At 42.5% G+C, this 14,386-nt stretch overlaps 1 protein-coding gene across 1 annotated transcript in view; it reads right to left on the reverse strand.

Moving 5' to 3' along the window:
- The window catches only part of PTGFRN (prostaglandin F2 receptor inhibitor), a gene marked incomplete at its 5' end in the record, with an annotated part of 61,064 nt that overhangs the window by 38,685 nt on the left and 7,993 nt on the right, over positions 1-14,386 (reverse strand). The window contains one exon of the mRNA XM_007948667.2: positions 7,894-8,274. Within this exon, the coding sequence (XP_007946858.2) occupies positions 7,894-8,274 (381 nt within the window). The remainder of the gene's footprint in view (positions 1-7,893; positions 8,275-14,386) is intronic.

Below are 14,386 nucleotides of genomic sequence, written 5' to 3' on the forward strand. Positions count from 1 at the left end.
CAGAAGATGAGAGTGATGGTAACAGCTGAGACACTAATCCTGAACATAGACAACAGGACCATGTTCTAATATCCCCTTTGAAACTAAGTTAACTTGGTACAGCTAATCATGTGAATGGGCTGCATATTCGACTTTAGAGGAAATGGGAGAACAAGTGTCCTCTTTTCCGCCGATGACACGGTTTCATTATCCCCAACTGGGCATGTATTTTAGAGGCAGCTGAGCACGTTAAACAACTGTCAAAAAGAGTTGTCACAATCATCTTTTGTATGTTGTTGTTGGTATGTGCAGTTGAGTCGATTTCGACTGATAGTGACCCAATGTGTCAGTAGAACTGCCCCCTTGGATTTCCTAGTGGTGCCTAAGGCATTTGACTGCTAACCAGAAGGCTGGCGGTTCAAACCCACGAGCCACTCCTTGGAAAGAAGATGGGGCAATCTACTTCCATAGTGATACTGCCTCAGAAACCCAAAGAGGGGTCATACCCCAATGGAAGCATCATTATGAAGCTGTATTCAGCATTAGCTATTTCAGAACAATTAAAATGGTATTGTTAGAATGGAATTGGACCCCACACCTAAAGTCGCATTCATGAGGTTTTTCACTCTTACTCACCCTTCCCCAAAGAACGAAGAGTGAAATTATTACATATGGGGTGAAATAGGAAAGGAACTGGGTGGCTCCTCTTTGGACCAGCTGCTTTCAGGACACACACATTCCTAGTTCCTCCACATCCTGAGACAGATTCCTAGATCTTAATTGGTTAGGAACTTGGTGGAAGAGTATGTTATATATAGATCACCCCTCAGCACTAATAAATTATCATTACTACCACCATGAAAATGTATTGAGCACTTAAACGCCAGGCACTGCACTAACTACCTTATATGCACTATCCCAGGAGCTTGGTGGCATAATGCCTAAGGCATCTGACTGCTAACCAGAAGGCTGGAGGTTCAAACCCACCAGCCACTCCTTGGAAGGAAGACTGGACAATCTACTTCTGTAGAGATACCGCCTTGAAAACCCAAGGAGGGTCATTATGAGTCTCATTCAACTCAACAGCAGTGAGTTTTTGTTTGTTTTTTTAAATGCACTATCCCATCCAACCAAGAAAGACAAAACTCAGGAACATCAAGCAAGACATCTAACACTGCAGCCATAGAAGATGAGCAGCAGGACTGTACAGCACAGGTCTCCCTGTCTCCAAAGCTTGTGCTCTTAACCACATGCTCTTTTGCCTGCAGAGATAATCTGGAATAGACAGGTGGTAATAGCTGCCCTTAAAATTCAGTAGATCTAAATCTTACCATCTACATACGGCACAGAATTCTGAAGTTTCTACCAAATACTTAGCAGATTAACAGCTCCTTTTCAAGAAAAATAATTACCTTACTTGCTGGCACACTGCTGGCAGAGGGGACAGTCCTCTGGTGGGGAAGAATGCAAATCAGGTTCTTAAGTCTTAATAGCGGAACTGGGCTCTGCCTCCTCCAGAGTCTTGTAGGGCAGCCTGTGGAACTGTCTCAATTAACACCACAGAAGGCTAGTGCTTCAGGCAGAGAGCTCAACCATGAACTGATTAGCATCCAAACCTTGCCAGAGGCTCATTTAAGACATCTGATAGCGGAGAGAGATGGTTTAATGTGCAGATTAACTAGCCATTTCTCTAGATTCTCCAAGTTTTAGCCATATACTAAATTGGATCACCAACACAAAGCACCATTTGTCCCCCACAGTAATTCAGTTTCTTACAGAAACTCCACATGCTTAAGATTTATGCCCTCAGCTTTTATAGAGGGTGGATATAAGAAACATCCATTTAAACAATCACTTAAGGCTTTTTGTAAAAGAACAGTTGAAAGCACTGTCCATTATGTTATCCAATGCCCCTTAAACGAAAAAGTGCGTGATGAATTCAGTGCCAAGACAAAGTTTGTCTCTCTGAAAGAGTTTATGTTTTCTTTCATCAGATAACAAACTGTATCATCAAGTCTCTTTTTGCCTCAACTCATCAAAAATTCAGAGGCGAGTTCAGAGCTCAGATGCAGTAACTACTTCATCCCAACCACAGTACAACATCTATTCTTTGATTTTTCTTTTTTGCCCCTTTTGCTCTTGATTTTATTTTTATGTCTCCTGCTTTAAGTTATGCTTCCTCTTGTGAGCCAACTTAAATCTTTTTTTTTTTTCCCTTCAAAGTAGGACATAAATTCTAAGTAAAAGAGGATTTTCTCACCCTCTAAAAAATCATCATGATCCTTCTGGCTGCTTACAAGTGCTCTTGGACTTGCCAGACCCATTCACATCTTTGCCCTGATCTCTGCCTGGTTAATACAAGAGAACATGAGATGATCCCAATCAACTTCAACTCACTCATCTATTTTAATGCAACAACCCCAAGCAAATGAGGGCAGAACTCCCCAGCTTTTAGAGCTCTATGCTCTAGAGTTTCAAAAATGAAGCTTACCAGCAGCTTCCACTTCCTGTCTCTTGGAACACTAGCTCTTGGAATCCTGAAAAAAAATAAACCAAACCAAACTCACTGCTGACAAGTCAGATCCGACTCATAGGGACCCCTCCTTGGGTTTCCGAGGCAGTATCACTATGGAAGTAGATTGCCCAACCTTCCTTCTGAGGAGGCTTCTGGTTAGCAATCAAGTGCCTTAGGCACTACACCACCAGAGTTCTTAGGCACTATGTAAAAAGTCTGACTTCTGGAGAGTCACACTCTTGGAGACCCCATTGAGAGACCCAAAGATGAAAAAGAGAGGAAGGGGCTTAACTTAGCCCAGCCATCCAGCTACCCCTGCTGAGATGCCAAACATCAAAACTATCTTAGATACTCCAGAACAGCTCACCCACCAGTTGAATACCACCAAGTCATCCTGCTCACTACGATATGGAACAGAAGTTCGCAATTAAATCTGAATCTCTGGCCCACAAAATTTTCTAGTATTAATAAAACAGTTGCTTTTTTTAAACAAAATGAAGCTTATTCAAGAATAGGAAAATTAATAGAGACCAAGGTTTATTATTAATTATCAGGCACAGGAGGGAGGAGGTAAGACAGTGTCATTGTTTAGGAAATAGTGAATTTCTTTCTGTGCATTTTAATGGGAAATGTGGCAGTGATTATGGGTGATGGTTGCACATGACTAATGTAACTGGTATCACTAAATTATATCTGAAAATGTTGAACTGGCAAATGTAGTGTTATATATTATGCTTAAGGAGCTGTGGTGGCACAGTGCTTAAGGCATCTGATTACTAACCAAAAGGTTAACAGTTCAAACCCACCAGCTGCTTTGTGGAAGGAACATGAGGCAATCTATTTCTGTAAAGATTTGCCATGCTGGAAACCCAATGGAGGTCGCTATGAGTTGCAATCAACTCAAAGGCAATGGATATATTATGGTTACTGTAAAAAAAGAGTGAAGTTCATTTTTAAGACCAAACATGTCTCCATGGAAGATGATGGCAATACTTGGGACAAGTGACCTTGGGCCATAATTCTCTCCAAACTATCTTAAGTATCTCTTATGAAATAAAAGAAACCAGCATTAACCATTGTGGTACATTCTATTTTCCAAAGGTGGCTACAGAAATATTTCCCACTTCACATGCCCTTCTACAGTATGACCTTTCTACTCTCCCACTAAGAGACAATTTCTCCACTCACTTGAATTTGGGTGGCCTCTGTGATGGCTGAGGAGCTCTGGTAGCGTAGTGCCTAAGGCACTTGACTGCTAACTAGAAGGCTGGCGATTCAAACCCACGAACCACTCCTCAGAAAGAAGGTTGGGCAATCTACTTCCATAGTGATAACCGCCTTAAAAACCCAAGGAGAGGTCGCTATGAGTCGGGCCCAACTCGACGGCACATAACAACAACAACAACAACTGTGATGGCTGTGACCGATGGAAAACAGTGGAAGTGACCTATGATGGTTCCAGGCATAGCTTTTAACTAGCCTGGCAACTTGCACTTCTTGACTCTTAGAAACCAGCCACCATGTAAGAAGTATGACTACCCTAAGACAACCATGCTGTGAGAAGCCCAAGCCATGCGGAAAGGCTGTGAAGGATAAGACACCATGTGGAGAGAGACAGAAGCCTCAGAGCATTGAGTCATACATGGAAAAAGCCATCTTGGAAGTGGATCTGCAGCCTGCAGTTGCTGGCACCATGAAGGTCAGAGATGAATCCCAGCTGAGTATTTCCCTAAACCCTAACCCTGAAATTATAAGCAAAAATTTTTTTAAAATTAAAAAAAGTGGTTATGAGATGGACACAGTAGCAGTGCCTGTCTTTCAAGGTTGTTGTAGGGATTAAAAAAGATAATGTTTGTAAAACCCTTAGCCCAGTGCTTGGTACATATTAAGTGCTCAATAAAGGGTAATGATTCTTCTTAATCTGTGAAGTAGCAAAATTGAGTTTTGTGTAATGCCTGAATGAGGAATCAGCTTTCCTAAAAACTCTTCTGGGATAACATTCTATACTTATATAAAATAAGATGATCTATATAAATGGAGCACTTGGCATGTCACCTGTCTTCCTATCTGTTTTGGCCACTTTTCAGTTACCTTAAACAGGTCCAGCTCCAAGCTAGACCACCGAGAGAGAATGCAATTTCTCAGAGGTCCTGAGAAAGCTCTGCTGCTGTACCCGAGCCCAACTTGTTTTCTGACAACAGTCCAAGCAGCTGTAATGGTATGAGTCACAGGATCAATGGAGGAGAAGGTTTAGAAGAGGAAGAAAGAAGAAAAAGGCAGTTGTTTTTTATCCTACTTCCACTCCCAACAGGTTTGCTCATATAGGAATATCTGTGAATAATCTATGAGATGAACATGATTGCACTCTTTGCAAATCTTATTTCTCTATGCACATATCTTAACATAATCTGTGTTTTGGTACTCATTTATTTATCCATTCAATCAGTAGATATTGCATACCTATTATATGCAAAATGCTGTGCAAGGTGCGGGGCTATATATACTTTAACATCAGTCAGGGAACTGCAAGCTAATGATTTTCATGACAAAGGTTTTGGTACTTCCCCAAAAAAACAAATGGCAGGATCTTTGGGATAATAATGGAACCTTTCCTACAATTTCATCTCTTTATTTCTTCTCCCTCTCTGGAGAACACAGCCACCAACAAATCCATTCCAGTTAAAAAGAGTCTATTCCCTCCCAGGAGCACCGCTCCTGTTTTCTGACAGAGCCTGCGTCTCCCCGCCGGGTATGCCAGGATCAATGCATTAGTACTTCAAAGAGGCCCTCAAATTGTAGTGCAGGCTGAACTTTCTAAAAAAAAATGCTCAAGCTTGGATTCAGAAGCTATGGGGGAAGGGGGCAAGAAGAGTCCGCGCTGGGATTTGACAGCCCCACACAATGCACTGAGGATCAGAGCTGCAAAACAAATTCAGCTCCAAAGATGAAAAATCTTCTTTTGGTGCTGACAACATCTGTTTTATTTTGAAGGTTGCTAAGGAGAGTTCTAGCTGGGCCAACATTGTTCCAGTTCAGTATTTCGTAGTGAGTCTCTTGCACAGGGTTCAGACAGCAGGAAGAAAAGCTCGCCAGATAAACCCTGTTCCTATCACTTTTCAGATATCAAAGAATCACTTTGCTAGCGGGGATGACTAACACCCTGTTGTTGTTGCTGTTTCGTGCAATGGAGTCAACTTGACTCATGGCGACCCTATAGAAAAGGGTGTTGTTGTTGTTGTTGTTAAGTGCCGTCGAGTCGGACCCGACTCATAGCGACCCCTCCTTGGGTTTCCGAGGCGGTATCACTACAGAAGTAGATTGCCCCATCTTCCTTCCAAGGAGTGGCTGGTGGGTTTGAACCGCCAGCCTTCTGGTTAGCAGTCAAGTGCCTTAGGCACTATACTACCAGAGCTCCTATAGGACAGGGTAGAACTGCTCTATAGAGTTTCTAAGGCTATTATCTTTATGGAAGCAGACTGTCACATCTTCCTCTCATGGAGTAGCTTGTGGGTTCAAACTGTCAATCTTTCAGATAGCAGCCAAGCGCTTAACCACTGCGCCACCAGGGTTCCCTAACATCGTGCCTAGTCTCAACCTGGGTTGGACCGTTAACTTCTGCTTATTCTCTTACTCTTCTCTGCCCTGCCCCCTCTTTTCCCACTTGCCAACTCCCCATCCTTGTCAAATACCAAAGGCTTATTAAAGAGAAACAAATGCTGAAAATGCCACTAATTCAAGAGAAGATTTCAATGCCAAGATAAGGATGAGCTAAGTATGAGTTGGGGATCAGGGCAGGAGGATGCTCAGAGGAAGAAGTAAATCACTTTCTGACCTATTAAGATCTTTTTTGTTATTGTGTGCCATAGAGTCAATTCAGACTCATAGGGACTCCACAGGTCAGAGAAATGCCTCCCACACACCTTCCAAGGCTGTAATCTTTAAGGGAGCAGACTGCTACATCTTTCTCTGCCCATGGAGCAGCTGGTGTTTGAACCTCTGACCTTTCGGTTTGCAGTTAAGCACTTAACCACTGCATCACCAGGGCTTCTATCATTGTGCTAACTGCAGTGGCACAGCGGTTAAGTGCTTGTCTGCACCTCTTAATAATCACAACAATATGAGGAAGGGGTAGAATTCTCACCTTCCACGTGGGAGAACCAGGTTTCATTCCCACGGAATGTACCTCATGTACAGCCACCATGTGTTTGTCAAGGGTAGCTTGCATGTTGCGATGATGCTGAATAGGTTCCAGCAGGGCTTCCAGACCAAGATGGCCTAGGAAGAAAGGCCTGGCAATGAAAAATCAGCCAATGAAAACCCTCTGGAGCACAACAGGTTAATCTGCATCTACCATGCAGTGGTGCAGACTCAGGCAGTGTTTCATTCTATAGTGCATGGGGTCACCATGAGTCAGGGGCTGACTCAATAGCAGCTAGAAACAGCAATCACAACAGTGCTGAGTGCCTTCATCATGGCTCAGAACACTCATGAGAATACAGAGATTAGCTCAACTCAGGGAAGAATTTTTCTCATAGGCCTATCCCTATCTTTGTCACAGTGAAGGTGAAAAGCAAAGCACTCCACAACCCCCTCGATCCCAGCCTTCCTGAATTTATTTGCAATTATAAGTAACCAAACTTAGGAATAGTCAGGGTAACTTTGGCCCAGAGAGAAAACATCTAGGAAAAACTGAGATAAGGAAGATGATAATGGTGGAAAAGAGCAATATATGATGACCATGACCTTCTCATAGAGGGCAAGCTGTTATAAAATGGATGGCAAGGTGGTGTGAGACTTGCCATCCATTTTATATGGCAAGTGTGAGAGCTGCCTTGCTCCTCCAGCTGTGGAATTGCATGTGGGGTAAGACAGCCCCAACAGAAAAGCAGGAAGGCTCCTACATTTAGCCGGCAATTGCAAATAAAGTCATTTTTGGATTCCAGGGCATTCAGTGGAAAAACTGCTTTCCGTTAACGGAAGGAATTCTCCTTCTGCATTGGGCTTTGGAAAAGCACCAGCTCCTTCTGGAGAGCACCTAGGAGTCTAGGAAAAGGAAAGGAAGAATGGTAGCATTCTCCCTCCAACAAAGATCCATTTCACAGAGCCATTCAGCAGGGCTCCTACCCTGTAAATCTCTTGACAACAAAAGGAAACTATATCCTCTCTAATAAGGGTATTGAGACAACTGAGGCCACGTTATCTAAGCATTTCCTTTGCCAGTCAGATTCTATTTCAGCCGGTTTTGCCTCCTTCCCCAGTTTGAGATCTATCAACGCTGAAGTATGCCATAAAAAGAATGCCAGAAAAATGTGAAAATACACAGCACCCTGACTCCCCCAGATCCTCCAGAGGAAGGATTAAACCAGAGGGGCTTTTAAGCCATTCTCCAAACCACTTACCTAACCAGGTCACATCCACACTAGTAGGGGCAGACATGGCCTCGGCCACCTTGTGCCAGCTCCTGTTGTGCCTGGGTGTCCAGAGTGCCACGTGGCAGAAATAGTACCCGGAGTTTTCTTTGCTAACATCACGAACCAGTAAATGGTAGGAGCGTGCATCCACATGACTCAAAGCAATGTGAGGAGAGCTATGCACCAGGGAATCATGGTCCATCCGTGCCAACACGTAGCGGGCAGGCAGAGTGCTGTCCGGCGTCCTGCTGAAGTACCAGGTCACCTCGGGCCGGATGTCATCCACTCGGTCTGTTGTGATGTTGCAGGACAGGTCTAGTTCCTTTCCTTCAGCCACAGACACGTTCCTGGCGACGGTTATTCTCAGAACTTAAAAATTAAAAACAAATATATCTAGATAATCTGGATTATATTTGTCTTTTCCACACCCCTCTCCTTCAGATCATCTACTTTTAAATTCTTATTCACTGAATTAAGTCAAAAGAATTAAAACAGTTGTAAGCCTTCGAGAAATATTTATTGAACAAATGAATGAAGCACATCATATTTCTTTTTATTTCATAAAAACAAGAGTATATATCCATCAACAGATGACTGGATAAAAAAACATGGTATATGTATATAGAATGGAATATTACTCAGACATAAAGAGAAATGAAGTACACACATATGCCACAACATGGACGACCCTTCAAAACAGGACACTAAAGCGAAATAAGCCAGACAGAAAGAACAAATATTACACAACTCCACTTATGTGAAATATCAAGAATAAGCAAATGGAGACAGAAAGTGGATTAGAGGTTACCAGGGACTGAGGAAAGAGGATGATGGGGAGTTATTGCTTAATGGAGACAGAAGTCCTATGCAGGGTGATTAAAAAGTTTTGGAAATATAGACAGTGGTGATGGTTGCACAACATTGTGAATATAATTTGTATGCTTAAAAATGGTTAAAATGGAAACTTTCATGTTATATATATTTTACTACAATAAGAAAATTCAAAAATAAAATGAAAAATAATTAAAATATTAAATAATAGCAGCAAACAGCTGTATACTTACTCTGTGTCAGACGCTGTTCTAAATGTTTTACAAATAGTAATTGTTAAGACAATTCTATGAGGTAGATATTATTATTACCTTCATTTTGCCGACAAGGAAACTGAGCACAGAGAAGTAACCTGCCCAAGGTCATACAACTAGCATGTGGCAGAGTAGGATTCAAAAACAGGTCATTTGTTCCAGAGACTCTGCTCTTAACTGTCATTTGATAATAAGTCTGCTGAGCTTCATGAAACTGAAATTACACTTTCTCCAAGTCCATGATAGATAGGGATTGGGCGATTTTATGGAGAAAACTCAGCTCAGTTCTGACTGGTACAGATTGTCAGTGAGGAGCTGGAGGCAGGAGGGTAGGAGGTGGGGATAAACTGTCTCCTCAGTAAAAGAAGAAAAATCCTAACCAAAAGGACCAGGAGAGTGAACCAGACTGTATTCCTTATGAGTCAAGTATTAAAAATATAATGTACTTACATGATACATGATTATTTGGGGAGCTCTGGTAGCATAGTGGCTAAGGGACTTGACTGTTAACCAGAAGGTTGGCGGTTCAAACCCACCAGCCACTCCTCGGATGGAAGACGGGGCAATCTACTTCTGTAGTGATACTGCCTCGGAAACCCAAGGAGGGGTCGCTATGAGTTGGGTCCGACTTGACGGCACATAACAACAACAACAACACAACATCATTATTTATTCCATTAAGACATACCTACCTTAAAATCAAGCATAAAACATATATTTTAAAACCAAAACACAATGATTTTTGGATTATCCATGCCACTACTGCCCTCTCTCATTAGTGTGGATAATTAAAACTAGTCTATCTTTAGATGCAACATTGAAATATTTGGTGTCACAGTCACTCAGCACATGTAGTTTCAGCATTCTCTTGCCAAAGCTTTTTACATAGAAATATTTTGCTCTATTTGGGGGATTAAAAAAAAAAAAAAGTCTAAACATATGAAATCAGAATAGAAAGACATTCAATTTGTGGTAATGTTCTGGAAACAATTACTTAGATGATAAATAACCAACATTTCCCAGGGGAGTCACGTGGAGGCACATCTTGGTCTTCTAGCAAGAGCCACTCAGCATCAACTGCTGTCTCCAATAAGCCCAGCAGCAAAGGTTGGTGCCTGGTTCAGAAAAAAGCCCAACACCAAAAGCCTTTGGAGTAAATTACTTTCATATGGATATTTTCAAAGCCTGACTACATTTGAAGCAAGCATTTCAAGCCAAGTTCAAGATCTACCTTGACAGAAGATAGAAAATGAGGTGAGCATAGTATTAGAAAAAGAAATTTAAAACCCAATTTCCCACCTACATCCACTCGCCAGATTCCTCCCCCTCCCTCATTCCTTTCTAACCCAGCCAGCCAATTGGCAGCAAGTCAATTCTGACTCAGTGACCCTATAGGACAGACCAGAACTGCCCCATAGGGTTTTCAAGGCTATAAATCTTTATGGAAGCACACTGCCTCATCTTTCTACTGAGGAGTGGCTGGTGAGTTCAAACCACCAAGCTTTTGGTTACCAACCAAGTGTTTTAACTACTGCGCTACCAGAGCTCCTTCCTCATTCCTCTGTTGTTGTTGTTGTTATGTGCCATTGAGTCAACCCCGACTCACAGTGACCCCTCCTTGGGTTTCCAAGACAGTATCACTATGGAAGTAGATTGCCCAACCTTCCTTCCAAGAAGTGGCTGGTGGGTTTGAACCGCCAGCCTTCTCATTAGTAGTCAAGTGTGTTAGGCACTATGCTACCAGAGCTCCCCCTCATTCCTTTGGATAGGTCAAAAGTAATGTGAGGGTATCTGCAGTGTAGTGAATTACATGGTATGGCTTTTCTAGCCATAGTCTTTGTAACTCTCACCAGATTACTGGGTGGGACCATGCAAATACGTGTCAATGTGGGCAGCTGGTAGTATTTATTTCCTATAATGAGACTGGCAATTAACTCCATGGTGGAATCTGCCATGAGCAACTGAGTAGCTGCTTTTAAACTTGTGATTGTTAAAGTCATCCACCTGGGGTATTTCTGTTGGAGCAGCATGAAGTAATCTTCTGGGAAGTTCACTCTCTCACAGGGGTGTAGAACTCTGATGTTGGGATTCATTAGTTTTGCCACTCTGCCAGGCTTAAAATGAGCCCCCCTAGAGGCAGAGGGGAATCTCACTGCTAGCTGAGAGATGGCAGCAGTGGAAGCAAGAGGCACAGGACAGGGTGGCAGGCTTACCTAGCCCACAGAGGCAGAGGCTAGCCCGAGAGGCCAAGGGTCAGAGAGGTGTGTCTAAGGGCACAGCACAAGGAGACTGTCCTGATCAAGGAACTGTATCCTAAGTGTGTTCCTGAACTTGAATTCTAGCCTGTTGCTTCCCTAATAACCCCCATAATCCGTGAGTTCTATGTGGCCACTGAAGTGAATTATCAAACTCAGGAAAGAGGTGGTGGATGCCACAGGAGATGTGAGCCTTGACACAGTTGGTGTCAAGGTTGGTAAGAGGGCTGAAGGGTGGTGGCATGTCTGGCCTCATAGGAACAGGCCTTGGGCTGCTGATGGTGATTCTGTCTTCCTCTTGTGTAGTTAGAGTTCTGTCTTCCTCTTGTGTAATTAGAGGAGGTGAGAAGATGCTGCCTCCTTGCCCCTTTCCCAGTATCTTTTGAAAGGACTCGGTATGAAAACTTCCTGCCTCAGCTGGTTCTGCAGTTTGCACCACACCTAACAGAAGGTTCTCAGTCACAGACCCTGGAATACTGCAGAACACTCTCTGATGGTCAGTCACCTGTTGTTAACTGCTGTGGAATCAGCCTTGATTTATGGCAACCACACGCACAGTGGGATCAAACCGTTGTGTTCCATACAGTTTACATTGGCTGTTTTTCAGAAATAGATTGGAAGGCCTTTCTTCCCAGTCTTCACTGAAACCTGTTTAGTATCACAGCAACACACAAGCCTCTATTGACACAGAGATGATGGCTGTGTATGAGGTATATTGGCCGTGAATTGAACTAAGGGTCTCCCACATGGAAGGTGAGAATTTTACCACTGTCCTTTCTGGCCAGCCATCGACTAGAGGTAAAAAAAAAAGATTCAGGTAAAAAAGAAGGATTCAGCTAAGTGAAAACCAAACCCAACTCTTAGCGACCCTATAGGACAGAGTAGAACTGCCCCATAGGGATTCCAAGGCTGTCAATCTTTACAGAAGCTGACTGCCTCATCTTTCTCCCATGGAACTGCTGGTAGGTTTGAACTCTCAACCCTTTGATTAGCAACACAATGCTTTAACCACAGTGCTACCTGAACTCTTTCAGCTAAGTGAAGATATGGTCAATCCATAATACAGTTGTAGGTTGTATGCATGGATGGAGAAAACAAATTCCAAGGTACTAGAAATATTGTCAGGAACATTTCCTTCATATATAGTTCAATTTATAACTTTCTCTTTGCAAGTGACTCAATATTTTGTCATATTACTAACCACATTTCCCACATGGCCATTTCCCCCTTCCGCTACCATTCTGGATTAGAGGGAGGGGCCATTGCTTGGAGAAGGAAAGCTATTGGGAGGAGGATGAAGGGAAAAAAATGAACCAGTTCTAAGGATTTGCTATGCAAAAAGGCAAAAAGGGACCTCAGATAAAGCTTTTAGTGGTACAGGCTTTCTCCTACTGGATGTAAATAAATCTGCAAATTAGACACCAAGATTCACACTAACCAGATCACTCCTATCATAAAGGGGGATACTGCCACACAGGTAACACAGTAGTGTTGTTTAAGTAGCCTTGTACCATTCATCATAACAATGTGATAAGACTATATAAGAAGCCAGCTATGGGTAGTGCAGATGTGGACAAGAGGAGAAAGACATCACTCTAGTGGTTCTAAACCTGCGGCCCACAGACAGAATTCAGGGAATCTGTCCATTTGGTCATGTAAAAGAGTTTCATCTTTATTTTTACTGACCTCTACCTGAAATTTGGGAGTTCTGGTGGCATAATGCCTAAGGCATTTGACTGCTAACCAGAAGGTTGGTGGTTCAAAACCACCAGCCACTCTTTGCAAGGAAGACTGGGCAATCTACTTCGTAGTGATACTGCCTTGGAAACCCAAGGAGTGGTCGCTATGAGTTGGATTCAACTCTACAGCAGTGAGTTTGTTTTTTATTTAACCTGAAATTTAGCATCTTCTTGCATTATGAAAGTAAACAACAAACCAGTGCAGCATTACTGGTACCTAGGACTTAACCCTCACAGGAATACAGATATTTTCATACCCCATTACAGTTGTTGCAGATATCTTAAAATATGACTTATATTCATTGCTATTAGAAATTATAGTCATATAGAAATTACTGTTAGATCTGCCATTAGGTCTTATTGCTTAATGCATTAATAAAGAAGCACAGTATTACTACATAACAAATCTGCTTTAAAAATATTTTTATAACTATTTCAATATTGCCATCCTATTTTATGCATTAAAACACATTAATGCTGAAAAGGTTTGTGGGCTTCACCAGACTATTCCTGAGGCTTGTGACAACAACAACAACAACAACAAAAAAAAAAAGCTTGTGAATGTCCAGTCTTGAGAGCCAGATATAATAACCTGTCTAAATAGGTTCAGGAGTGTTCAAGTCTTATAACTAGATTTGAGGGGTTTCATGGTTTGTTTGAAATAAAAAATACCTTTACATTTGAAATTCCTGCAGAAAAAGATAACTTGATGCAAATCTGAGATATCAAAACCTTTTACTCCATTAAAACAGAGTGATACAAGGTGAATATCTGGAAGTTTCTTAGGACAGATTCCAGATCACTTGTGACAAAGAAGGTGACCTGAGTCCTTCTGGAGAATGATTTCTGTGACCAGTGGAACCTCCAGTAACTATGAAGGGCTAGCAACTGTTTTCTGGAAAAGTAGCTCCCACCTCGTTGATGGCCACAGTCACTCAGGGAGCTCCGCCCTGCATTTTGCTACCTACTTTGACCAAACCCTGCTCCTGTGCAGTGGTGTAAATGCAGAGTAAAGAACTTGGGACAACGCCTCTCACAGAGGCAAAATACTCCCCATGCTTTCCTTCTAATGGGAGCAACAGAGTGGCCACAAACATTTAGGCTCAGGAAATGAGTCCAGGTGAGGTCTTTCCAGTTTAAAATACAAAAGATAGCAGCAACAGCAGCAAGTGCCCCAAGATCTCAAGATGTTAGACTCCCATAAAGCCAAGTACATCTCTTCATCCCCGACAATTACATTACCCTGAAATGATCTCTTCACACTTCGTCTCTGCCAAAGCTGGAAGCCTGGAAAAGAGAGCCTCAAGCACCTCTGACCCCAGGGCCTAGCACAGAGCAGAGCACATGGTAGGTTCTCGATTCATGCTTGTTGAGCAGTGAGTCCACAATGGCTTGTTCTTCT

Source organism: Orycteropus afer, unplaced genomic scaffold (genome assembly GCF_000298275.1).
Source record: "Orycteropus afer afer isolate SDZICR_OR568_19922 unplaced genomic scaffold, OryAfe1.0 scaffold00010, whole genome shotgun sequence".
NCBI classification, from domain to species: domain Eukaryota; kingdom Metazoa; phylum Chordata; class Mammalia; order Tubulidentata; family Orycteropodidae; genus Orycteropus; species Orycteropus afer.